At 47.5% G+C, this 26,708-nt stretch overlaps 1 protein-coding gene across 1 annotated transcript; it reads right to left on the bottom strand.

Moving 5' to 3' along the window:
- Positions 1 to 32: 32 nt before the first annotated feature.
- On the bottom strand, positions 33 to 25,010 carry Slc27a2 (solute carrier family 27 member 2). The gene is made up of 10 exons (XM_042687606.1): positions 24,401 to 25,010; positions 16,992 to 17,201; positions 15,616 to 15,774; positions 14,366 to 14,490; positions 8,182 to 8,376; positions 7,510 to 7,600; positions 6,784 to 6,982; positions 6,119 to 6,216; positions 3,359 to 3,489; positions 33 to 526 (listed from the first exon to the last, which is right to left on the bottom strand). Exons 1-10 carry the CDS (start codon positions 24,876 to 24,878, stop codon positions 350 to 352), a joined length of 1,863 nt encoding a protein of 620 aa, XP_042543540.1. The 5' UTR covers positions 24,879 to 25,010; the 3' UTR covers positions 33 to 349.
- Between the last annotated feature and the right edge of the window lie 1,698 nt (positions 25,011 to 26,708).

The raw sequence follows: 26,708 nt of genomic DNA, 5'->3' as shown, positions 1-26,708 counted from the left end.
GAATAAAGTCAGCAAAGCACAAGAAAAGATGGTACTATTTTCTGGGTTGGTGTTCATCTATTTTTTTTTAAACATGTTTAAAAAAATAAGGTCCCTCTCTCCCAACAAGCTTAGTTTGCAAATACAAATGGAAGGTGCACATTGAAAAAAAAAATGATCTCTAAATCTCTTTGCTCACAAAAGTTCTGGTGTAATTAAAAAAAATTCGTTCCCCCCCTTTACATGTAATTTCCTTAAAAAAGGCACCGTATAATCTTCTATTAAATTAACGTTGGATTAAGTCAAGTGGCTGTACTAGATCCATTCAGCTTCATTTCTGGAAATTTCTCAGTTATCCTCTTGGGAAGGATCAGAGTTTCAGAGTTTTAGTGCTGATGGCGTTATAAATGTCCTCCGTCATTGGCACGTAGTCTTTTGCTCTGTCATCCAAGAAGTACAAGGGGTCTTTGATGAGCGCAGGGTTGAAGCCTTCCTCCACGAGGGTCACTTTGCGATGTTTAAAAGTTCCGGTGATCTCAATGGCGTCCTGAAAAAGAGATGCAGCAATCCACACTGTGGTTGTGTTTTCCATTTTTATTTTGTCGGTCATGGGGCTTGAACTCAGAGCCTGGGTACTCTCCCTGAGCTTTTCTGCTTAAGGCGAGTGCTCTACCACTTTTGAGCCACAGCACCACTTCTTATTTTCTGGTGGTTCATTGGAGATTAACAGTCTCATGGACTTCTTGCCCGGGCTGGCTTTGAACCGTGATCCTCAGATCTCAGCCTCCTGGTTGTGGGGCGTGAACTGGGCCTGGGTGCTGTCCCTCAGCTCTTCAGCTCAAGGCTAGCACTCTACCACTTGAGCCACAGCGCCACTTCCAGCTTTTTCTGCTTATGTGGTGCTAAGGAATCGAACCCAGGGCCTCATGCATGCCAGGCAAGCGCTCTACCGCTGAGCCCCCTTCCCAGCCCTGAAGTACACGTTCTTAATGGGACCTGCTCAGCCTGTTTGTCCATCCATGCTCCATGAGGGAGTCTTAGGGGAGGGATTTGTTTTTCTTTTCTTAGGGCCTTAGGATCAGGTGTGGGGTCTGAGGCTTGCCAACAGTGAGATTCCCGTGGGGAGATTTCTTTTTTTTTTTTTTTTTTGTCGGTCGTGGGGTTTGAACTCTGGGCCTGGGCGCTGTCCCTCAGCTCTTCAGCTCAAGGTGAGCGCTCTACCACTTGAGTCACAGCGCCACTTCCGGTTTTCTAGTGGTTTATTGGAGATAGGAGTCTCACGGTCTTTCCTGCCCGGGCTGGCTTTGAACCGCAATTCTCAGATCTCAGCCTCCTGAGTAGCTAGGATTACAGGCGTGAGCCACCAGTGCCCGGCTGTGGGGAGATTTCTGAGCCAAAGGACTGAGGCAGATTAGATTATAGGGAAAGAATGCTCAAACAGCCCCCCTTTTCCTAGTCCTGCCTTCCTGACACACCCAGAAATCCTGTCTCCATTCTAAAATAGTTTCCATGGCCACTCTTCTTAGGAAGTAATTCAGTGGTCACTTCTGCCTAGGAGCAGAAAAACCCAGCCAGTTCTACCCACATGGAGACACCTGCGCACTGGAACCTCTTGAGACCTTAGGCCCAGCCCACTCCTAAGGCTCTGCACACCTGCACCTGCGCATCTCAGACACCGCCTTATGATTATGGGATGGCAGCCGTGCACATGTGCAGATCCGCTTCCAAAAATCTGCTGAGTCATGACCCGCCATTTCCCTGAGACTCTTCAAAGCCTAAGAAACGAATTCTTAACCTGCGTGTTTGCTCTTGAGCCATTTAGCTTGGCCTGCTTTTCCCTAGCAGTCTTACTTTTCCCCTCTATTCATCTTGCTTTGCTATTTAACTTGTGTGTGTATGTGTGTGTTTTCTTTTTGTGCCAGTCCTGGGGCTTGAACTCAGGACCCCAGGCTCTGACCCTGAGCTTTTATGTTCAAGGCTGGTGGTGCTCTACAGCTTGAGCCACAGCGCCACTTCTGGTTTTTTGTTTTGTTGTGATGCTTAATTGGAGATAAGTCTCACAGACTTCCCCTATCCAGACTGGCTCTGAACTGAAATCCTCAGATCTCAGCCACTGAAATGCCAGGAATCTGAGATCTTCACCCCTGAGAGCACCCACAGGTAAGAGGGTTTGGCAGCCCTTGCTTGGTCCTGGCTAATGGAAGGCAGTGGGTAGTGTTGTTTATTTGTTTTTTTTTTTTTTTTTTTTTTTTTACAAATACACAGAGATAAGTAGAGGACTTTTTAGCAGTTTGTAATTATAAAAAATGGAAGCAACAAATACATTATAATGGTTAAATACATTAAGATACACCCAGAAAATAAAAATTATTCATCATAATGATTAGAGGTTGTTATATATGAATCATCTGAAATGACTAACTTTGGGAAGTAAGAAGAAAACACTGTAAACACTAATGGAAGGCAGTGGGTAGTGTTGTTTATTTGAATGAATTTTAATTGAGATACTAGAAGGTACTTCCTTTTCGGATCTTGTTAACATATGCTTGCAGATCTAATGTCAGTGCCTTGTGTATGTCAATAGAACCTTAAATACATTTTTGTTTTGTTTTGGCCAATCCTGGGGCTTGAACTCAGGACCTAGGCACTGTCCCTCAGCTGCTTTTTGCTCAAGGCTAGCACTCTACCACTTGAGCCATAGTGCCATTTCTGGCTTTTTTCTGTTCATGTGGTACTGAGGAATCGAACCCAGGGCTTCATGCATGCTAGGCAAGCACTCTACCACTAAGCCACATTCCTAGCCCTTAAATACATTCTTATATATTCTACCATGTCCAAGATCTAAAACCTCTTTTCTCTGGGTTTTCAGTTACACAATCACAGGGCTCAAAGTCCAAACATCAGAGTGTCAAACTAAGAAGGAAAAGAGTTAAGGTTTAGCCAATAGAAAAGCAAGCCCTGTAGTTAGGTTTCATAGCTCCAACTTGCTAATGACTCCTGATTAAAACCCACCTACCACATGGGTGAAGGACTTTGGTAGATTTCTGTCTTTTTTAAGTTTAGAAGGAGAGTTCAAACGTTTCTATTTGAGATGTGTGTTACCCCTTCCCTGTTCCCTGTCCTCAACCCCCTGGCTCCCATCAAGCAGACTTTGAGAGGTATTTGCTAAGACTCTTGGTGAATAAACTGGCTTATGATTTTACAGAGAAAGGAATTAGGATTGGATTTCTGCTTGCGGTATTTTCTGATACGTTTTGTTTCCTCATTGCAGTACAATGGGTGTTTCTGAGTTTCCTTAAAAAGGCAGTGCAAATTTGGCAAGATAGGATCACCATGGACCCCCTCCAGGAAGTTAATTGGAGTTGGCAAGGTATTCTACCTGTATTCTCAGAAAGCGAGGCCGGGCATAACTGGGTAGATAATCAGCGATGTGCTGGAAGAGCTTCTTTCCATTGAATTCGTGGTTCTCCTTCATCTTAATTGATGCCATGCCAATGCGACCTTCATGATCTAGAAGGGAGAAAACATCAGTTATAGTTTATTCATGAGGCTGTGCTGGTTTAAAGAACTGTGGATTCACTGGGCACCGGTGGTTCATGCCTGTAATCCTAGCTACTCAGGAGGCTGAGATCTGAGGATCATGGTTCAAATCCAGCCCTGGCAGGAAAGGCCATGAAACTATTATCTTCAATAAACCACTAGAAAACTGGAAGTGGAGCTATGGCTCAAGTGGTAGAGCACTAACTTTGAGCAAAAAAGCTCAGGGATAGTGCCCGGCCCCCAAATTCAAGTCCCGGGACTGGCCAAAAAAAAAAAAAAAAAGACTTGTTCAAGGTCACACAGCAAATACTAGACAAGGTCAGGACTTAGATCTGTGGAAGTGCTCTACATCCATGCTCATAATTTCAAATATCCAGAGATATTTGGGTGGGACATAGCTTGAATTGTTGTGGTCCTGGGGCTTGAGCTCTGGGCCTGGGCGCTGTCCCTGAGCTCCTTTTTGCTCAGGGCTAGCGCTCTACTACCTGAGTCACCGCTCCACTTCGGCCTTTTTCTGTGATTCACTGGAGATAAGAATCTCATGGACTTTCCCACCCAGGCTGGCCTTGAACCAGGATCCTTAGATGGTGGCCTCCTGAGTAAGTGGGATTACAAGCATGAGCCACCGGTGCCCTGGCTTCTGTGTGGTCTTTAGTTTGCATTGGCAAGTCTGTCATACCTCCTGGCACAAGTACTGCCTTGGAGAGTTACTTATTTAATCAAGGTTCTTAATAGCTTTAGCTCACTGCCTTTCAGAGAAGCTGAGGGACAGCAGGGCGAAGGCAGGTGGAGGGGTGAGCTATTTGGTGCCCTCCCATATTCCCAAGGGGATGTAGATGCCCCAGGGACAGCTGATCCCTAGCAGCCTGCCTGTGAGTCCAGAAGTGTTTAGAACAACTACCATTGTTTGCTTACTAGGACACTGGTAATTAGCTGTTCATATACTTTCTACCTGATCCAGCAAGACCCAGGGGGAGCTCAGATCCATTTCCCTGAACTACTACTTAGCTGTAATCTGAGAGGAAAGGAACCTTTTCTTGGTCACCTGGGTCCCAGCTTTCAAAACTCTCTCCCGTGATGATTGTGTGTTTACCTAAGGTTCTCAAGAAGGCAAAAACAAGAGGGATTTTTTTTTCTCTCCCTCTATCTTTCTTTTAACAAAGAGATAACCCTCCCTCGTCAGAAGGAGGAAGCCAGAGTAGCAGACGCATTCTTTTTACAGGGTCGGGGAGGGGTCCTCAGGAATTTCAAATGTCTCCAATAAGTTTGTTTGTTTCTCTCTCTTTCTCTGTCTCTCCCTCCCTCCCTTCCTTCCTTCCCTCCTTCCTTCCTTCTTTATTGTTGGTCATGGGGCAGGGCCTGGGCATTATTCCTGAGCTTCTTTGAGTCACAGCCTCACTTTCAATTTTCTGGTGGTTCATGGAGATCCGAGTCTCATGGATTTTCCTGCCTGGGCTGGCTTTGAACTGCGATCCTCAGATCTCAGCCTCCTGAGTAACTAGGATTACAGGCGTGAGCCACCAGTGCCTAGCTTCAGTAAGTTTTCTGTTGGGGCCAGTGCAACAGAACTATATTGACTACTGCTAGCCGACATTTATTATTATTGATAATCAAGATATCTATCTATCTGTCTATCTATCTATTGACTATCTTTGCTTCTTAGACTGGTTAGCATCATTGTTGGGCCAAGAGGCAAATGGCTGATTTGGCCTCAGCCAAATTTAGGATTGATTGATTGATTTGGGATTCATTCAGCCCCAAGAACAAGGTTCTAGTCTATAATAGTTGTAGGCTGGGTGGGCCTACAAATCAGTTCTGGTCAAGGGTTTTCTAGAACAGTGCTATTCAATCTGGCAGCAGCCATCAGTCAAAATGTGGCTACTAAAATTAAAATGTCAAACCAGTTAAGTAAGATGGGCAACAGAAGGCCTCACCCTATTGCACCAGCCATATTGCAAGCATCCAGTAGCTATCATACTGGAGAATGGAGAGAGAACATTTTCATTGCCCCTCCCCTGCCCCCAGAAATGCTGAGAACGGAAATGTCCTAGAAAATAGCTGGACCGTTCCGGTGTGACACCTAGAAATCCACTTCGTGTTTAAAGCTGGGTATGACAGGGCCTTGCTCCCAGCCAGCCATGGTAGAACAATGCCTTTCTTTAGATGGGCCTGATCCATTTGCAGGCTGAATGGGGGCTGTCTTCGTGGAGGGGAAGCCAGATGGCAGGTGGCCAGGTCTTGCCTCTGCCCTTGTTCTCTCTCGTCCTCTTTTGTCTTCTCTTCTCTCTTACACCTCAGTTAACTTTATGGGTTCAGACAGAGATTTTTACTATCTTTTAAAAAAAATCAGTATCAGTACTATGGCTTGAACTCAGGAGCCTTGTGCTCAATGAACTTGCTTGCTCAGCTGGTGTTCTACCACCTGAACCATGCATCCAGCTCTGCTTTTTGCTGGTAATTTTGAAGATGGAATGTTGAGGATTTTCCTGTCTGGGCTGATTTGGGAATTGTAGTTCTCCAGATCGGAGTCTCCTGTGTAGCTAAGATTATAAGCGTGAGCAACTGGTGCCCGGGTAGAGTTTTATTAGCATGTACTTACCTGGCACATGTACCCCATACACATTGACTTCCTCGACAAAATCAATCAATCCTATTATGTCAGCAACTTCTGTGGTAGCCACGTTTTCCCCTTTCCACCTAGGAGGTTAACAGAGATGATTAGTGCTTTCCAGCCCAGGTTGCAATGGCAGAGAGCAAGTGTTTCTTCCAGCCCTTTTGGGGGGTGACTGGTTTCTCCATCTTGATCCCCTAACCTCCCCAACTTAGTCATGGGGTTCTGCCTGATACACAAAAGTAAAGGCACAGACCTCGACAATGAAGTGTGAACTTTCAATCCCGCCACATGCAATACTGTAGGTAGAATTTTGTGGTCTAATGTTTGAACGCATCCATGGCTAAGAAAGGGAAGGTACATCAGATGGAATGCACATTTAATCTGCATCTGATCTGATCCACAGTTGGAAACTGTGGAAGGTCCTGTCTGTCTTGAGTGACCAGTCATAGTTGAGGACAATGGATGGACTGGATGTTCCTAAACCAGACACACGTGCCTGCCTTTGTTTCATTTGCTGTCGCTCAGCAAGTAAACTGTGTGTGTCACAGAGCGGTGCCAATGCATTTTTTTTCCTTTTTACTCTGGGAATTCGGGAGGACTGACACCCCAAAGGGAGAGAAGGAAATGAAGCTCCATAGAAAAAAACCAACCGGAATGTATCTCCAACTCTGTCGTGGAAATACACAAAGTTTTCACGATCAATCATTAAGAGATCTCCACTGTTAAAATAGACGTCTCCCTTCTTAAAGACATCTCTCAGCTTTTTCTTCTCTGTTTGAGTCTCTCCACCAGCATAACCATTAAATGGTGTAAGTTCGGTGATTTTACAAATCAGGAGTCCAACTTCACCTAAGACAGAAGAAAGCAAAATGTCACCCAGGTGCATCATTATTTCATGCCTGTAATCCTAGCTACTCAGGACCAGAGATCTGAGGATCGGGGTATGAAGTCAGCCCGGGTAGAAAACTCTGTGAGACACTAATCTCCAATTAACTAGCAAAAAGTCCTAAGTGGACTGTGGCTCAAGTGGTAGAGCAACTGATTAGAGAACATAAGGACCAAGGAAGGTTAAAGGGTTTTCTAGAACAGTGCTATTCAATCTGGCAGCAGCCATCAGTCAAAATGTGGCTACTAAAATTAAATGTCAAACCAGTTAAGTAAGATGGGCAACAGAAGGCCTCATGCTATTGCACCAGCCATATTGCAAGCGTCTAGTAGCTATCATACTGGAGAATGCAGAGAGAGGACATTTTCATCGCCCCTCCCCTGCCCCCAGAAATGCTGAGAATGGAAACGTCCTAGAAAATAGCTGGACCGTTCCGGTGTGACACCCATGAATTCTAAGCTGTCAAAACTAAACAAAAAGTCCACTGTACCTTTAGGAACTTTGATACAATATCCATTTGCATCGCGGACAGGTTCTTCTTTCTCTACATCATATTTAATCAGCTCGTAAGTTACGACTTTCTAGCAAAGTCAAAAATAGGTCATTTTGAGTATACTTTTTTTTTTACACAATTTTATAAAATACATAAAGTATGCCTATCTGTAGTATAAAGCTTGGTGAAATTTTACATTTGTTACAGCCTCATGTAATTATCACCTGGATCAAGCTATAAAATATTTAGCCAGGTACTAGTGGCTCACACCTATCTTAGCTACTCAGTAAGCTGAGATCTGAAGATCCTGATTCAAAGCCGGCCGGGGCAGGAATGTCAGTGAGATTATTTCCAAGCATGAAGCCAGAACTAGAGCTGTGGTTCAAGTGATAGAGCACCAACCTTGAGTAGAAAAAACTAAGGGACAGCACTCTGGCCCTGAGTTCAAGTCCCAGTACTGGCACCCTGTCCCCCTACAAAAAGCTATAAAACATTTTCTGCTTTATATAAAAAGTTTTTGTCAACAAGCCACTGTTCTGATTCATCATTATCAATTTTTTTTTGCATGCGATTCTGACTGTGACATCCTCACGATACAGCTTGTAAGCAATCACCTGGAAACTAGCTACATGGGCTATTATTATTATTATTATTTTAAATGTACTTAACTCTTTGAAGGTAGTTCGATCTCCCGACAGCCCCGATTTTCCTGGGGTAATTCATAAAGCCGATATTGCCTTCGGTGGAAGCGTAGAACTCATAAATGTGGATGTCCCCAAATCGTTTGAGAAACTCTCTCCACACGTCTCCGCGCAGGCCATTTCCCAGGGCGACTCGCACTTTGTGGTCCCGATCATTTGGTTTCTGGGGGAGTTGCGGGGAGGAAGAAGGAGACTCAGTTGAAACATCTGTGGAGAGTCTCTACTTACTGACTTACTGACTATACTGACTTTATTTCCTTCATTTTTCATTTAGGCTAACAGTGCACTTTATTTCATCAAATATGTACGTGCATTACAAATTCACCGTAGTCTCTGCCTTTCTGCTACCTTTTCTAGTCAAGCATTATATTCTGACAGAATTCTGATTTGACCACAAAAGATGAAGATTTTCCTGTTTTGTTTTGTTTTTTTTCTGGTACTGAGGCTTGAACTCAGGACCTCCTCATCTCTCGCTTTTAGGATCAAGGCTGGTACTCTACCACCACGTGAACCACACACCTCCAGTTCTGGCTTTGGCTGAATGGTTGAAGATAAGAGTCTCAGGTCTATCTGCTTAGGCTGGCTTTGAACCTGGGTCCTCAGATCTCAGCCTTCTGAGTAGTTAGGATTACTTGCATGAGCCACCGGCACACAGGGAATTTTCCCATTTTTTAAGAGGTGAGAGGAGACAATCCAACAGAACCAGGTGAGGCCAACGTCAAGTAGAATAATGTGCTACTGGATTTCTTAACAGGGCTGGTGAACATCAATGAATTTCTAGAAGGGGTTTATCTGTCAGAGATGAACATATTTTACAACTGGTAGCATCAAGAGAGAGAAGAGAGCAGGCACTGGTGGCTCATGGCTGTAATCCTAGCTGCTCAGGAGGCTGAGATCTGAGGATAGTGGTTCAAAGTCAGCCCTTACGTGCAGTTAACCTCCAGAAAACTGGAAGTGGTGCTGTGTTCTAGCCTTGAGCAAACGAGCTCAGGGACAGCACCCACGACCTAAGTTCAAGCCCTATAGACACACACTGTGGGTTGGGAGGTGGGGGGTGGTGGTGGAGAGAATATTCCACCAAACTATTAAGAGGCAATGCTGTTAGGTCTGGAGGGACTCATCCTCTTTTAATAGCTACAGCTGGAGGTCACAGACCATTAAGCACAGAACAGACAATGAAACCTGTCCCAATGGAATGGGAAGGGAGAGAGGAGGAAGCTGGCTCCCAGTTGCACCAGTGGCCTGGGAGGAAGCTGTTTTGTTATAAATAAAAATCACAAAGAAAATGCAGTTTTCACGGTAAGGGAGCAGAAGGAGAGTTTGTGACTGTGAGAAATGACCTAAGGAAAGGGCTGTCTTTCATTCAATTCTACTCATTTATGAAGTGTAAACCAAAGGTAGCTTTTGTTTGTTTTGTTTTTGTACCACTCCTGGGGCTTGATCTAGAGCACCTGGGCACTGTTCTTCATTTATGAAGTGTAAACGAAAGGCAGCTTTTGTTTGTTTTGTTTTGTTTTTGTACCACTCCTGGGGCTTGATCTAGAGCACCTGGGCACTGTTCTTCAGCTTTTTCTCTCAAGGATGGCGGTCTAGCATTAGATCCACAGCTCCCCTTCTGGTGTTTTGCTAGTTCAGTGGATGTAAGAGTCTCATGGACTTTTCCTGCCTGGGCTGGCATTGAAGCTCAATTCTCAGATCATAGTCTTCTGAGTAACTAGGATTATAGGTATGCACCACTGGTGGCCAAAGATAGTGTTAATGTCATTTATAGGGTAATTGATGGCCCTCAGGAGAATACAACCTGGTAGAAAAGACAGGTAAATTTATAAGTATAATTTTAACTTACAAATTCTGTTAATGGTGACCTTTTTTTTGGGGGGGGGGGGGCAGTCAGTGGTGAATTCAGGACATGGGTCCTGTCCCTGAGCTTTTGTGTTCTAGACACTTGGAACCACAGCTCCACTTCCAGATTTTAAGTATTGGGGGTTGGGAAAGTGGCTCAGTGGTAGAGCGCTTGCCTTGCATGCATGAGGCCCTGGGTTCGATTCCTCAGCACCACATAAGCAGAAAAAGCCAGAAGTGGCGCTGTGGCTCAAGTGGTAGAACGCTAGCCTTGAGCTGAAGAGCTGAGGGACAGTGCCCAGGCCCAGAGTTCAGGCCCCACAACTGACCATAAAAAAAAACAAACCCCAAAAACCCCCAAAACCCCACCAGATTTTAAGTAGTTAACTGGAGATAAGAGTCTCATGGACTTTCCTGCCTGGGCTGGCTTTGAACTGGGATCCTCAGTTCCAAGCTTCCTGAGTAGCTAGGATTACAGGCCTTATACATACCAGTGCCCAGCCACTGTGACCTTTACTTGAATAACAGACCGAGTAGAACTGGGGTGTAAATGCAAGGGCTCTCCTTTCACATAAACTGTTAATTTATTGCATCAAATAGCAGTTGTTGGAATTAGAGCATTTTTTTTCCTGTAATAAGGCAGCCTGCCTTATTCATGTTGTTGTTACATTTGGTTTGTGGCCAAGTGAATTCAAACCATAAATAAATTTTTTAAAAAATCAAAAGAAATGAAAGACACGAAGTTAAAAAAAATTCCTGAGTTACCCATGATGCACTTCAGCGGAGGGGAGGGGCTGCCAATCACTCCCCAGTCATTCTCAGTTGTGTTTATAAGTTGTTGCCTGACCCTGAGGACGGTTACCTTGCTCTAGCATTTGTGGGAAAAAAAAAAAACAAAAACCTGCCTGCCAAACAAACAGCCGAGGATGCTCTTACCCCAAACAAGGTAAGAGTGAACATTTAGTGTGTCTGAAGTGAGATGGTAAAAAGTTACGTGATAAAATGTGGCTTGTTTTCAGAGGAACTTGAATGGTATTACGGGTGAGAAAAACAAGCTCAAATACTGGCTGGACAAGGGTGAACTCGGTGCTCTGTGTCACGAGTTCTTTCTTCGTGGTCTCCTTGGAGTCACACGCTCTTGGCTGGTCAAAACTTAGGTGAAGCTCTTTCAGGAGCGCCAGCTAGCTAGGTGGACAGATGCTGGGCACGGAGGGAAATGGGGCACGTGGGGTGTTTTTTTTCTCTCAGGAGGTCAGGGTCCTCATGCTGAAGCTCCCAGCCAAAGGGCTCGGTGGGGTGAACAGGGTAAAGCATGTAGAATCTGCCGTGAGTTGGATTTTGTAGGAATCTCATCTCTTCCACTGCTCTATGGGTCACCGAATTTGTTCCCTCTTCGTAGTTGCCAAAGTACAAGCCAAGAGGGAGGTTTGGCATCCGTCTGGCAAGTGCAGTGCTGTGGTTGTGTTTATTGCCTTTTGCTCTCAAGTGTTCCCATTTAGGTAGGTAATGATCTGTAGCGTTTCCCTGACTTATGGTTACTGTGCTCCTGGTAAAGACTGGTGGATATGCGGAGACTCCCCCTTCCCTACTGTTACCCCCCCCCCACCTCCTCCTGACCATAAAACTTGCTAAATATTGGGGGGAGAAAAAAAACAGTTTTCTTATTTCTTGGTGGTACTGGGGTTGAACTCAGGGTAAGAACTTAACAATAACCACCTGACTTGGTGCCTAACTGCTCTCAGGCCTGGAAAAAAACCACCAAGATGGCCCTGCTTTGAGTCAATGCAAGAATTTTTTTTTTCTGGTCCTGGAGCTTGAGCTCAGGGCCTAGGTACTGTCCCTGACATTTTGTGCTCAAGGCTAGCACTCTCTCACTTGAACCACAGCTCCACGTCCAGTTTTTTGGTGGGTCATCAGAGATAAGAGTCTCACAGACCTTCCTGCCTGGGCTGGCTTTGAACTGTGATCCTCAGATCTCAGCCTCCAGCATTGCTAGGCTTTTTATACCAATGCCTGGCTCATTTCCCTCTCAATTGTGTGGTAGTAGGTTCTCTACCTCATTAAGTCGTTCCTCCTTCGACAACAACTATTTTCTTAGAGCATACTACTTGTAAGTAATCTCCAACCCTCAGGGTTGTTCAGGGTGGCTGCATTTACAGGGAAATGGATGGATGGATGGGCCTGGAAAATAATCTGTTAAGTCAGGCCCAGAGAGACAAAGGATGCATGCTTACTACTCAAAGGTGCAAGTGGATCTAAGTTATCACTCTATGTAGATGGGCTGGGAATGTGGCTTAGTGGTAGAGTGCTTGTCTGGCATGCATGTAGCCCTGGGTTCGATTCCTCAGTACCACATGAACAGAGAAAGCTGGAAGTGGCGCTGTGACTCAAGTGGTAAGGTGCTAGCCTTGAGCAAAAGAAGCTCAGGGACAGTGTTCAGGCTCTGAGTTCAAGCCCCCCCCCCCACAAATATATGTATACATATTCAGGGTCATATGCATATATATAAAAACAAATGAGCTAAAGCAGGATGGATGCAGGGGAGGATTCTAATGGCGTGACTCCTTTGAACAATTAACTTACAGTTGAAACAAGATAAATGCCAGGAAGCTGAAATCTGATGTCTGCAGAGGAGGAAGGATTGAGGTCAAAGGGGTGGAGGTAAACAAATAGAGAGAGGAAGGTGGGAGAAGGCAGTCATAATGTTCAATGCACATACGTGAAAACTGAACTGGGAAGATTGAGGGGAGGGGTGGGGTTGGGGAGGAAGATGGGAGGGGTGAAGTTGATCAAGATGCATTGTCCTCACCAACTGACGTTTGCAATTGAAACCCCTTTGTACAACTATGTAATGATAATAAAATTATAAAAATCGTGGTGGCTGGGACCGCACACACAAAGGCTGGGCTGCTGGTGAATGCAGGTGCTCTGGTTGGTGGGAGGCAAGCTGGCCTTACAGCTGACACCTGTGGCTGGCGGATAGCTGTTGATAATCACAATACCTCAGGCTCAATTTTCACCACACAACTAAGGTATTTTATTATACTAGCAGAAGGGATTAAGTCTCCAAGCTGTAAATATTTGTAGGCACTAATGGGAGGTTGTGGAACCTTCCATGGTACCTAGTTCTCACCTATGTTTTGTGCTCACCAGTGGCTGAGAGTCGACATCTCTCATTTCCCTTAAGAGAAAAGATTCTCTAACCAAAGCTAATTCTCGAAGGAGCTGACTTTTAGGTCAAGGGTTACCTTGAGCTAATAATAATCTAATCTGTGTTATCTTAGGTAAGTAAAGAACACAACCAGAACGTGCTAAGTTACACAGGATTTGTCCTGAGTTACACTTGAGGAAATGGAGGATTGGGGAAGTTTACAATAAGGAGCCCCAAGACCACAGAGATAGCCAAATAATTGCTCCAGGATTCAAGTAATACAACATGAATAAAGTTTTGTTTTTGCTGGAATTCTCTCTCCCCGTCTGCCTGCATCATTTTCTGTTTGTGTTTTCTTCCTCACTGTCTAGGAAGAGCTAACCACATGCTTCCCATGGGGAACTGGATTGCATGACCTGATTTCATTATTGTCCATGATGCTTTTTTTTTTTTTTTTTTCATCTTCTGGCTTCAGACAGGACTAGTTGGTTATGCCTGGGGACCCTTCTTTTTGTTTCCCGGTTCCTGTGTTTCCCTCTCTTTTTTCACTGTCCTGTTTGGAACACTTTTTCTTGTAACTTCCTGAAGAACACATATAGATAATTTGCGCATGTGTGTACAAATGCGTGTGCACACACTCACACAGAGTTGAGTGGTTGCACGTGCGTGCATGTGAGTAAACGCTGATCCTGGGGCATGAACTCAGGGCTTGGGTGCTATCCTTTAACCTTTTTGCCCAAGGCTAGCTCTCTACTACTTGAGCCAGAGCTCCACTTCTGGCTTTTTGATGGTTCACTGGAGATAGTGTCTCACAGATTTCCTGCTCAGGGTTGGCTTTGAACTGTGATCTTCACTGCTGCCTGTTTCAGATGGCTTTTGACAGTGGGTTTTCATAAGCAGAGAGGTTAAGAAGTAAAAACAGGTAACAAGGCAGAGGAGAATAATCACAACAAAAGTAATAATAATTACCATCTAATGTGGTCGCTTACGTGGGCACATTTGATCTTGATTGACCACTTTACATACAACAAGCCACTAAGAATTTAAATGGAAAACAGCTACGTATGAATCCGACGAAGCCTACCATGACCCCCAGTAACTTGCATTCCTATCTTATCTATTTCAAAAGATAATAAAACACCGAGGAAAGTGCTGTTACCGGAGGTGTATTGCATAAATACCGGAGCAGTTCACCAATGTACTGAATGACAGTGACGTTGTATTTTCTACAGTCATCCCAAAACTGGCTGGCAGAAAATTTGCTCCTCAAAGCAATCGTAGCACCTATAGAAAAGGCAGAAAGGATTAAGGAAGGGATAATCCTTCAAATGAGATCTATCATCTTTTCTGTGTGTGTCTGTATACACACGTGTGCTGTACAGGGAGCCTGAGCTCAGGGCCTCGTGCTCTTGCTTGGCTTTTTTGATGAAAGCATCACTTGAGCCCTAGCTCTACTTTTAGCTTTTTATTGGTTAATTGGAAATCGAGAGTCTTGTGGATTTGTCTGTTTGGGTTGATTTCAAACCTCCATCCTCAGATCTCAGCCTTCTGAGCAGCTAAGATGGCATGTGAAGGCCTCGAGTACTTGGCTTTTGATATATCGTTTTTGAAAGGAAGTCCACTTTAAAGTCAATTATGTTGACAGGGACATGCTGAGTATTGAATGTCTTACAATCCTTGTAAAAACGAACGCGTCATGGTTTTGTGCTACGAGTTTCTCATCAACAGGGGAGAAGACTCTTGGAAAAATCCATCCCAGAGGCTGGGAAGGTAGCTCAGTGGTCGAGTGCTTGCCTTGCATGCATGAGGCCCTGGGTTCGATTCCTCAGCACCACATAAGCAGAAAAGGCTGGAAGTGGCACTGTGGCTCAAGTGGTAGAGCACTAACTAGCCTTGAGCTGAAGAGCTGAGGGGCAGCGCTCAGGCCCAGAGTTCAGGTCCCCCAACCAACGACAACAACAACAACATCCATCCCATTAAAGGTCATTATTGTCCTGCAATCCTTTGAAGGAGGTTAGAATGATACAAATTGTGGTATTCTCCCCCCCCCCCCCCCCCCGAGCTTGGGTTCAGTGGTTGAGCAGGACTTATTTTGTTTTTTTTGGGGGGGTCCGGTTGTGGGGCTTGAACTCTGGGCTCTGGGCTTGGGTGCTGTCCCTCAGCTCTTCAGCTCAAGGCTAGCGCTCTACCATTTGAGCCACAGCGCCACTGCCGGCTTTTTTCATTTTGCTTATGTGGTGTTGAGGAATCAAACCCAGGGCCTCATGCATGCAAGGCAAGCGCTCTACCACTGAGCCATCTTCCCAGCCCCAGGACGTATTTTGGAAGGTGAAGTTTGCGTTGGGAATATGGGGAGAGATGGGGTGCCCTCTAGGCATGAGTTCTGCTGTGCTGAGAGTGGGAACTTACCGTTGACGATGCATCCATGCAGGCCAATCAGCAGTGCCGCGCTGTGGTACAGCGGCAGGGTGGTATAGATGACGTCGTCCGCCCTGATTCCGCTTGCCAAGGACAGGCCGGTCGCGTACCACAGGCGATAGTGATTGATGGTGGCAGCCTTTGGGAGCCCTTCGCAAAGATGTAAGAGAAAGCACGAGTGAGCCATGTTTGGTCGGTCATGGTCTGAGATGGAGGGAGGGAGGGAAAGAGAAGAGACACAGAAAGAGAGATCTGGCTTAGGTAGCTTCATTTTCCTATACTTGGCGAAATGGATGTGGAAGGCCATGAGCAGGAGTTGGTTCCTGCAATCAGAGACTGAACAGAGTAAATGCGTAGAGACATGGTTGCATGGACTCAACTCTGTCATTATGGCCAAAGGAGCTAGATGGACTCTTGAAGGAGTTAAATGTGGCTCTCAGTGTTCCAACAAAACTTTATTTAAACAAGCACGTAGGGGGCTGTATATGGTCTTTGGGGCTATATTTTGGGGACTCCTGAGTTAAGCAGATGTTACTATAGTAATCTGAAGACTGAGCTTTTGCTGTGCTGACCACTTTGCAAGATACTCTGAACATTTTGCATGATTTTTCTAGTTCTGGTGCTGGGGCTTGAACTCAGGGCTTGGTATATACACTCCCTCGCTCTCTCCTCTATTTTCCCTCTCTTTCTCTCTCTCTCACCCACCCTCACTCTTTGCCCCTCTCCTTCCTTCCTTCCTTCCTTCCTTCCTTCCTTCCTTCCTTCCTTGCTTCCTTCCTTCCTTCCTTCCTTCCTTCCTTCCTCCCTCCCTCCCTCCTCTCTCTTCTCTCTCCCTCTCTCCCTCTCCCCCTCTCTCTTCCCCTCCCCACTTTCTTTTGTCCTGGGGCTTCAACTCAGGGCCTGGGCACTAAGGTTTTTGTTTTTGTTTTAATCCCTCTCAAGGTTAGTACTCTACCACTTAAACCACAGCTCCACTTCTTTTGGCTTTTTTGTGGTTAACTGAAAAATAAGAGTCTCATGGAATTTCCTGCACAAGCTGGCTTTGAACCACAATGCTCAGCTCTCAGCCTCCTGAGTAGCTAGGATTACTGGTGTGGACTACCAGCACCTGGCTTTGGTTAGTTTCTTTATCTGTTTTATACCAATTGGAAGGGCAGCTATATAGCAGGAAGAAACACAATAGAGATACACCCAATGAAATAAGATCCGTTCCCACGAGCAAAGAGCTAAATCCCCTGAAGTATTAGTTACCCGATAAGTTTTGCTAAAGAAAGAGAATATTATAAAAGCCTAAGCCAACATTTAACCCTTTAAGGATAGGCACTAAAAGGATTGTTTTTAAAGAATTATTATTTTAAAATGATGACCTGTGGTTCCAGAAGTATAAATGTAGACAGCAGGAGTAGAAAAAGTGACTTCCGAGCGCCAGGACTCTGGGATGGGGTCAGCTGATGCCTCATCGACCTTGTCTAGTAAAGAGCTCACACCATCTGTGAGGGAAGTCCGGCTCACATAGTAGACAGACACACCATCTTTTTTCAGGCTTGGCAACACCTCTTCAACAGCTTCTTGTAGTTCTTAATTGCATTGGAAAAAAATCCAGACAAACTCAGTCAGGCCATTCAGTTTCTCTTAAGTCCACTGTGTTTTTTATGTTTTGCTGAAATGAGGGCTGGAGGTGTGACTTAGTGGTAAAAGCCCGCTTAGCAGGTGCAAGGCTTCGAGTTCAAACCCCAGGATATGACAAGTGATGCTTAGAACTAGGCTCTCTTCCTCCTCTGCCTCCTTCCTTCTCAGTATTGTACAAAGGGGCTTCAATTCAATATGTCTGTTTATGAGTACAATAGGTATGCACCTCAATACTAGAGCTTGAACTCAGGGCCTGAGTGCTGTTCCTTAGATTTTTTTTGTTTTTTGCCAGTTCTGGGGCTTGAACTCTAGGTCTGGGCTCTGTCTTCTGCTGTTACCACTCTACTCTAGCGCTCTACCACTTCAGCCACAGTACCATTTCCGGCTCTTTCAGAGTAGTTTATTGGCGATAAGAGTCTCACAGACTTTCCTGCCTGGGCTCGATTCAAACCTTGATCCTCAGATCTCAGCCTTCTGAGTAGCTAGGATGACAGGCGTGAGCTGCCTGCTTCTGGCTTTCCTTTAGCCTTTTCTACCACTTGAGCCACAGCTCCACTTCTGGCTTTTTGGTGCTTAATTGAGATAAGAGTCTCATGGACTCTCCTGCCTGGTCTGACTTTGAATTTCAATCCCAAATTTGACAAGCCTATTTTCTTTTCTTTTCTTTTTTTTCAATGCTGGGGTTTGAAGTGTGTCCTCACACTGGCTAGGCAGGTGCTGTAGCCACTGAGCCATGCCTCCAGCCCATCGTAAGCCTGCGTTCTGATCTTTTCAAACAGTCATAGTCCAGTAATCCATGAAGATCATTTGAAGTGTCCAGTAAACTTGAATTCAGTGAAATAGGCATTTTTAGATCATGTACATGATTGTTTTACAGCTTTTCCCCCCAAAGTTGTGTGTGTGTGTGTGTGTACACTAACTCACAAATATTTCTTAACTGGTCATACAAACAAAGGTTATGAGTTTAATATTCAAACTTCATTTCACATTTGCCAGTAGGATTTTTGTGTCTTAATCCATAAGCTAAAACTGCTTTTATATTCACTTGTCTGGAAGTGAATTTACTTGTTTTTCACAGAAAGGTGACAGGAGACCCCAGGGATCTACCTCGGGAGATGCCACCTGCTTCAATTCCCAGCTGGGCATGCATGATCTCAGTGACCAGGGCTGTCACTGCGAGCGATGCACTGAGGTTTTGTTAAAAAAAAAAAAAAAAGAAAGAAAACAAAAACATATCTCAGCCTAAGGACTCATGCAATGGAAAATAATACATCAAGCAGTCCCAAAGGGTTTATATGAAACAGAAAGTAGCCAGCTCTTTATAGGAAAAGCACGTCCAAACTCAGTAGCTCCATTTTCAATGAGCTGCACTTCATCATCAAAATCAGACCTTGCCCACTGATTGCTTTCTTCTCTTTCTTTCTTTCTCCCTCTTCTCTCCTTCCTCCCTTTCATATCCCTCCCTCTTTCTCTTCCCTCTCTCTTTTCCTTCTCTCCTCTCTCTCTCATCCTCCTTCTGACCTCTTTTTTCTTTTCTTTTTTGCCAGTCCTGGAGCTGAACTCTGGGTCTGGGCACTGTCCCTGAGCCTCTTTGTGCTCACGTCTACCACAGTGCACTTCCGGAATTTTCTGTTTCTGTGGTACTGAGGACCTGAACCCAGGGCTTCATGCATGCTAGGCAAGCACTCTACCACTAGGCCATATTCCTAGGCGCCCCTCCCCGCCCCCTTTTTTTGGTAATTCTTGTAAAGTCTTCTCACCTAACAGTGGCAGTCAGTCAGCACACAAAAGCTCAAATAACTCCGTCAGAGGCTGGGTTTCCTGGTACTCTGAGTACGGTACTCCCTGAGTATGGGAGCTGCTGGGAGCCATCCCTGTGTTTACAGAGGATTCAGGTCAGCTAGAGGGGGAAGGTCAACTGTCTGTAGTCCTGACCGCCATCTTCTGGTACTCATGGTGATTAGGGGGCCTGAAATGGCCCTTCAGGATCTTTGTGAATTAAAGGAACTGATCTGCTTCCCTTGTCAGCCAGTCAGGAGAGGAGACAGGGGGGTGTGATGGCTCCCTTGGGCCAAGCAACTCGCTTCAGTCCAGGCCAAATGCTACAAAGGGTCTCAGCTGAGAGTTTGTCCTGAAGGACATATACCCAGCACTACTACGCCTGTCATGCATCCTAATAACCACGCTTGACATGTTTCATTTGTTTAGAGCAGTTTGTTAAACAGCCTTCTATGTGTCACTTTAATCTCACAACAACCTTGTGATGCAGATACCAGTCATCTTATTTCTACAAATGAAAGGTTATAGAGTCGGATGCTGCTAGCTCATGCTGTAATCTCAACTATTCAGGAGGCGGAGAGGGTCATGATTGAGAAGCCAGCCTGGGCAGGAAAGTCTGGGAGACTCTTATCTCCAATGAACCACCCAAAAGCCAGAAGTGAAGCTGTGGCTCAAATGATATAGCGCTAACCTCGAGCAAAAAAGCTCAGGAACAATGCCCAGGCCTTGAGTTCAAGCCCTAGTACCAGCACAAAAATAGAAATTTCTATGCCTGAGATTTCAGTTTTAATTTCATTCTTTGACAAGTTACCCTCTAAGCAGAGAGAGATATTAGCTAGAGGAAACAATACTACAAATTCATTTAGTTTTTACTAACTCTTGTTACAAGTTTTTCAGTAAGAGTTAAAACTGTCATCACAGAACAGAAAAGACTGGTGCTAAAAGTCAATAGAAGGGCCAGGTGCTGGTAGTGCATGCCTGTAATCCTAGCTACTTAGGAAGCTGAGATCTAAGGATCATGGTTCAAAGCCTGCCACGGCAGAAAAGTCCATGAGACTCTTAACTCCAATTAACTACCAGAAAACAGGAAGTGGAACTGTGGCTTGAAGTGGTAGAGCGCTTGCCTTGAACAGAAGAGTAAAGAGACAACACTCAGGCCCTGAGTTCAAGCCCCATGACTGACAAAAAGTCTATACAAGGATGGAACTAGCTAGCTAGCATGTGCCCAGGTGCCCAGCTTCTATACTTTTTTCCCCCTGGAAGTAGAATACACTCATTAAAATAGAGAGTTATGCTAGGGGCTGGGGATCCACGCCTATAATCCTAGTTACTCAAGAAGGTCAGATCTGAGGATCGCAGTTCAAAGCCAGCCTAGGCAAGAAAGACCACGAGACTCTTTATCTTCGATTAACAACTAAAAAAGCCAGAAATGAAGCTTTGACTCAGGTGGTACAGTGCCAGCCGTGAGTGAAAAAGCTAAGGAATAGGACTCAGGCTCTGAGTTCAAGATGCAGGACATGCACAAAAATAGACAAGATAGATAGATCGACAGAGACTTACATGATTAAATATCTCTAAGTTCCCTCCCAACTGCAAAGAACGCCCCCAATCAGCCTGCTCACCACATGGCACCTGAGCTAGCTATGTGACTTTGGACTCTGAGTTCCTCTGCTTTCAGTAACTGTTCTGGGTCAGGGTTTATCTTGGGCAAAGGTAAGTCAACAACTTGGAAAAATCATAGAGCTGTTTGCTTTTTTCTTCTTCAAATGCATGACTTCTCTCAAAGGTTAGTTTGCACATTTCTCCATGGCACACCTAACTACTAAAACATACCACTTTGGACTCTGTTTTGTTCTCTTGCAGGTTACGGTGTATTTCTTTATTGTATACAAAGGTGATCTGGGAGAAGTAGAATGGTATCAAAAATGAAAGCCTATGGCCTTTCTCAAAGATGAATTTTATGCTATCAAGTGCTTCACAGCCAATGCAAAGTCCAGTTTAAGTCTGATTTGAATGTAAGACTTTCATTATACCTGCTGTAAACCTGAGGCTGTCAGCTGGAACTGAACACTGCTTCATTAGGAAAAAGTCCTGGCTAGAAATTCCCATCCTTAGGTGTGGTGACATGATACCACACTTGGAAAAATCTATACTGTGGAACTTTGCTTCATGCACAAAATATTATTATTTGTGTCAGTACTAGGGCTCGAACTCAGGGCCTGAGCACTGTCCCTTAACTTTTCTACTCATGGCTGGTGCTCTAGCACTTGAGCCACAGCTCAATTTTCCAGCATTTTGGTGGTTAATTGAAGATAAGAGTCTCTCTCACAGACTTTCTTGCCTGGGCTTGCTTTGAACTGTGATCCTCAGATCTCAGCCTCCTGAGTATTTAAGGCATGAGCCACCAGTGCTTGGCTAACACAAAATGTACTGTATAAAATTACCTGCAGTCTATATGCTCAAGGTATATATGAAGCACACATGAATTGTGTGTTTGACATGGGCTGTATTTCCAAGATATCTCACTACATATATGCACATATTCCAAAAATTGGGGGGCGGGGAGGGATGTAGCACGAAACACTTCTGGTCCTAAGCATTTCAGATAAGGCCTTCTCAAGCTATGTATAGTTGTATTTTTTGTTTTATTACAGAACCAACCTCAAGGTCAGTCATTTAATCCTGAGCTCATGTGTCAATGAAATTCGAAGCCCTTCAGAGTCCCTCAAAGGGAGCTTGAGATTACTAAGGAGAAAATAGTAGTTAACTGCCTCCCGAGGTGGTACAAAGATCACTGTGTTAATAATTTCCCTCTTCAGAAGGCTGGGAAGAAAAACAACACACTTCTCAGAGTCTTCCAAAGGTTGTAAAGTTATTTATTTTTCCAGGCAATTAGATATTGCTGGGAATTAGTTTGCAAAGAACTCTGTCCTTCAAATAATTGGGCTGCCTTTAAAAGCATCCCACTGAATTATCGATCATTAATTATTTTGCGCCACATGGCACAGGTCTATACACTTCCTGGCTGTGCATGGGGAATGGATAGTTCATCTCTCTCTGGCACTGTCCCGTGCCCCTCAGTTTCCCCAGCTAGGAAAAGAAGGACAGAGCAGGATGATGCTTGATGCCTTCCAAGTCTAACACTTCCACATTGACATGGGGAAGTTGGGCAGATCTAGACTGGCATGTTCAGATTCTGTTCCTCAGTGGCCTGTTGGTGGTGGCGATGAGGAAAGGTAGCACTCCCTCCCCGGCTCATGAAAGCATGCGGTACAGAACTTGGCACCGAAAGGCATTCTGGAAATGGTGGAGCTTTTTGACTCCCTCTGCTTTGTCACTGACATCACTGAGCCCACATCTGGCAAAGGCTCTTCTTATTGATTGGCAGAAATAACCCCTGATCTTTTCTGCTCAAAGGCACACAGGACAATGCACTGTGTGGAGGAGAAAGGTGAAGTTTGGTGGCTAGCTTTTGGGAGGAGAAAATTGGCAGCCTTGTTCTGTTTCTTTCACACCTGCTTAACCATTTTGGGGGGTGGCGGGATTGAGAGTCTGGTAGGTAACCATACAAATAAAGGGTGTGTGTGTGGGGGGGTCACTGCTTTTATAGATGCAGTGGGTGCTTGCCAAAGGCACTACGGCAGATCCCCCAAATCTTAGGCATCCCTGGGAGTCGGCTTTCTCCCAGCGGCGAGAAGCGAGGGAAGCTGACAGCTCCTAAAAGCTGTCTTGGTGAGATTCTATCTGACAGAGCACGAAACAGAGGGAAGAGAAGGGATGCGATTTTTTTTTTCCCCCATCAGATGCAAGAATGAAGCGTCTTTTGGGATCACCTTGAATTCACATTCAAGACCCTCTGCCTTTTAATCCAGATGTTGTAAAGTACTGGTTTCAGTGTGGACTTCAGAGGTGGACAGCCTTGGTTAACCCATTGCCCTCCAGCTCTGTGACCACCCCTGACAAGCTCACGCCTGTAATCCTAGCTGCTCAAGAGGCTGAGATCTGAGGATTGTGATTCAAAGCCAGCCCGGGCAGGAAAGTCCATGGAACTCTTTATCTCCAATGAACCAACAGAAATCCAGAAGTCACGTTGTGGCTCAAATGGTAGAGTACCAGCCTTGTATGGAAAAGCTGAGGGACAGCACCTAAGCCCTGAGTTCCAGCCCCAAGATCAACTCTCTCTCCCTCCCTCTCTCTCTCTCCCTCCCTCACTCCCTCCCTCCCTCCCTCCCTCTCTCTCCTTCTCTCTCTCTCCCTCTCTCGCTTTACCTTTCCTCCCTCTCTCCTTTCCCCTACCCCCTCTCATAGTAAATCTGACTTGTTTCAAGGATTCACGTGGTTCTCATGAGGATTAAAACCAACACTGTGTGTTCAGTGACCCTCACTACTATCTTTGTTTTCATCATCTAGGGGTTCAGCCAAACTTGATGGAAAAATATTGGGGGGGGGGAATTGGGTTGGTGGCCATCCCTAAGCAGCTCAGTCTAAAAACAAAGCCTAACACTTCCATCGTATAAGGCTGCACTAGAGTACCGGAGAACGCGCTTGGTACGGTCACCTTGTCACCTTGCAACAGGTGGTTGTCAAGATCATTAATTAGTGTCACCCCAGCCACATCCTCACTCCCTCCAGTTACAATCTGAACCCTCCAAGCCCACCCCTCCACAGCACCCTGCGCTGTTTCCCCCTGCCCCTCCTCCATCTTTCATCCTTCCCTCCCTCCTCCCTTGCTCCTCTCCCCCTTTATCCTCTCCATCCACCCATCCTCCTTCCCCTCCACCCTGCCCATCCCCTCCTCCCCTGCCTTCTCCCTCTACTCGCCTCCATTCCCCTGCCATTCCACCCTTCATCCTCCCTCCATTCTTCTCCTCCATCCTCCTTCTGCCCCTTCTACTCTCCATCCTCCCTTGCCCCTCGTCCCCCTCCTTTTCTCCATCCTCCCTACCCTTCCCCCATCCTCCCTGCCCCTCTTCCCTCTCCCCCTTTCCATCCTTCCCCTCCATCCGTCTTCCTTTCCATCCTCCCTTGCCCCTCGTCCTCCCCTCCAACCTCCCTCCCATCCTCCCCTCCATCCATCCTCCCCTCCATCCATCCTCCCCTCCATCCATCCTCCCCTCCATCCATCCTCCCCTCCATCCATCCTCCCTCCATCCATCCTCCCCTCCAACCTCCCTCCCATCCTCCCCTCCATCCATCCTCCCCTCCATCCTCCCTCCCATCCTCCCCTCCATCCATCCTCCCCTCCATCCTCCCTTGCTCCTGTCCCCCTCTTTCCCTCCATCCTCCTGTCTCCCCTCCATCCATCTTCCTTTCCATCCCCCCTTGCCCCTCATCCTCCCCCCCCCCCCCCCCCCGCCCCGGGGCTCACCTGGGGAGGCCAGCAGCACCTTGGCCCCGCAGCACTGGAAGCAGTGCAGCAGGGACTTGGCGCGGATGTTGTAGTTGAGGCAGGCGAGGGGGCAGCCCAGCTTGAGCAGCCCCAGCCAGATCCACACGTAGGCGGGCTCGTTGCCCATGAAGAGCGCCACGCACTGGCCCTGGCGCAGGCCGAGGCCGCGCAGCGCGCGCGCCAGCTGGCTGCTGCGGCGCTCGGCCTGCGCGTAGGTGAGGCTCTGCGCGCCGCACAGCACGAAGGGCTTGTGCGGCGCGCGGCGCGCGGCCTCGCCGAAGGCGGCCAGCAGCGTGCGCACCGGCCTGCGCGCGCCGTAGCGGCGCATGCGGCTCACCAGGCCGGCCGAGCGCAGGAAGTAGCGCACGTCCTGCAGCAGGTACGGGCAGCACACGGTCAGCAGCAGCGGCAGCAGCAGCAGCGCCGCCAGCGCCGAGCCCACCGCGGCGGCCAGCATGCCGGGGCCGCCCGGGCCCCCGGGGGCCGGCGGCGGCGCGCTCGGGGTGTGCAGCGCGGTGGGTGGCGGGGCGCGCGCGCGTGGGGCGGCGGGGACCTCGCGCCCGACCGGCCCGTGCGCAGTGGCCGTGGACGCCGGGGGCTCCGGAGCGAGTGGAGCCGCCCCGGGCGGCCCTGGGGCTCCCGGCGCTGGGCCCGCCCCTTCGCGGGCGCTGTCACCTGCGCTGCTCCTCCCGGGGTGGGGCGGGTGTCCTCGGGAGATGGGGAGGGGAGGGGTGGGGCTGCGGGTGGGGAGGGGTGGAGGTGATGGGGGGGTGGTTAGGAGGAGGTTGGGTAGAGAGAGGTGAGGGTGAGGGGTGGAGGGGAGGGTGGAAGGTGGGAAGGTGTTGGGAGGGGAGGGTGGAGGGTGGGAGATGGGGGAGGGGGTGGAGGGGAGGGTGAAGGGGAGGGTGGGGTGTGGGGAAGAGGGTGGAGGGGAGGGTGGAAGGTGGGAGATGGGGGAGGGGGTGGAGGGGAGGGTGGGGTGTGGGGAAGAGGGTGGAGGGGAGGGTGGAAGGTGGGAGATGGGGGAGGGGGTGGAGGGGAGGGTGGGGTGTGGGGAAGAGGGTGGAGGGGAGGGTGGAAGGTGGGAGATGGGGGAGGGGGTGGAGGGGAGGGTGGGGTGTGGGGAAGAGGGTGGAGGGGAGGGTGGAGGGTGGGAGATGGGGAGGGGTGGAGGGGAGGGTGGAAGGGAAGGTGGGGTGTGGGGAAGAGGGTGGAGGGGAGGGTGGAGGGTGGGAGATGGGGAAGGGGGGGAGGGGAGGGTGGAAGGGAAGGTGGGGTGTGGGGAAGAGGGTGGAGGGGAGGGTGGAAGGTGGGAGATGGGGAAGGGGGGAGGGGAGGGTGGAAGGGAAGGTGTGGTGTGGGGAAGAGGGTGGAGGGGAGGGGTGGGGGGTGGGAGATGGGGAGGGGGGTGGAGGGGAGGGTGGGGGGTGGGAGATGGGGCAGGGGGGTAGAGAGGGGGGGTGAAGGGGAGGGTGGGTGTGGGGAAGGGGGTGGAGGGGAGGGGGGGAGGGTGGGAAGATGGTAGGAGAGGAAGGGGAGAGGTAGGGAAGGGGGTAGAGGTGAGGGTGAGGGGTAGGAGGGAGTAGAAGGGGGGTGGAGGGGAGGGTGGGGATCAGGAGAAGGGTGGGTCTCTGAGGGCCGTGTCCCATGTAGATTCAGCCTCCAGCTGTGATCGATTCTGCTGCGTGTCGCTTGGTGATGCAGGCCACAGCCGATGGCAGCGGAGGGAGGAGGGAAGGGGGTGACAGGGATGAAGATGCCTTAGACTCACCAACCGATTTGTTGATAGACACTCCTCTGTATAACTACTTAAAGATAATGTAACCTTGCCAGTCCTGGGGCTTGAGCCCAGGGGCCTGGGCACTGTCCCAGAGCTGCTTTTGCTCAAGGCTAGCACTCTACCACTTGAGCCACAGCGCCACTTCTGGCTTTTTCTGTTTATGTGGTGCAGAGGAATCGAACCAACCCAGGGTTTTCATGCATGCGAGGCAAGCACTCTACCACTGAGCCACCTTCCCAGCTTAATTTAACTTTTAAAAAAGATGCATCGTTTTCAACACATTGAATTGAATGTCCCTGAGTGCTGTTCCTGAGCTTTTTGGCTCAAGGCTAGTACTCTACCAGTGAGCTACAAGTCCACTTCCAGCTTTTTTGGTGGTTCACTGGAGATAAGAGCCTCATGGACTTTTCTGCCCTGGATCTGAGTTTGAACATGGATCCTCAGATCCCAGCCTGCTGCATAGCTAGAATTACAGACGTGAGTCATAAACAAAACCCGGCTGAAACC

The sequence above is a fragment of the Dipodomys spectabilis genome, unplaced genomic scaffold, assembly GCF_019054845.1.
Source record: "Dipodomys spectabilis isolate Male_0828 unplaced genomic scaffold, ASM1905484v1 ptg000108l, whole genome shotgun sequence".
Classification (NCBI taxonomy): Eukaryota; Metazoa; Chordata; class Mammalia; order Rodentia; family Heteromyidae; genus Dipodomys; species Dipodomys spectabilis.
This window is presented reverse-complemented; position numbering and strand designations above follow the sequence as displayed.

Coding starts and splice junctions, on each gene's coding strand:
- Slc27a2 (XM_042687606.1), bottom strand. CDS start 24,878: ATGCTGGCCGCCGCGGTGGGCTCGGCGCTGGCGGCGCTGCTGCTGCTG. Junction 17,202..24,400: donor GGTGCTGCTGGCCTCCCCAG/GTGAGCCCCGGG, acceptor AATGCAATTAAG/AACTACAAGAAGCTGTTGAA. Junction 3,490..6,118: donor GTATGGGGTACATGTGCCAG/GTAAGTACATGC, acceptor TCTCCCTTCTAG/ATCATGAAGGTCGCATTGGC.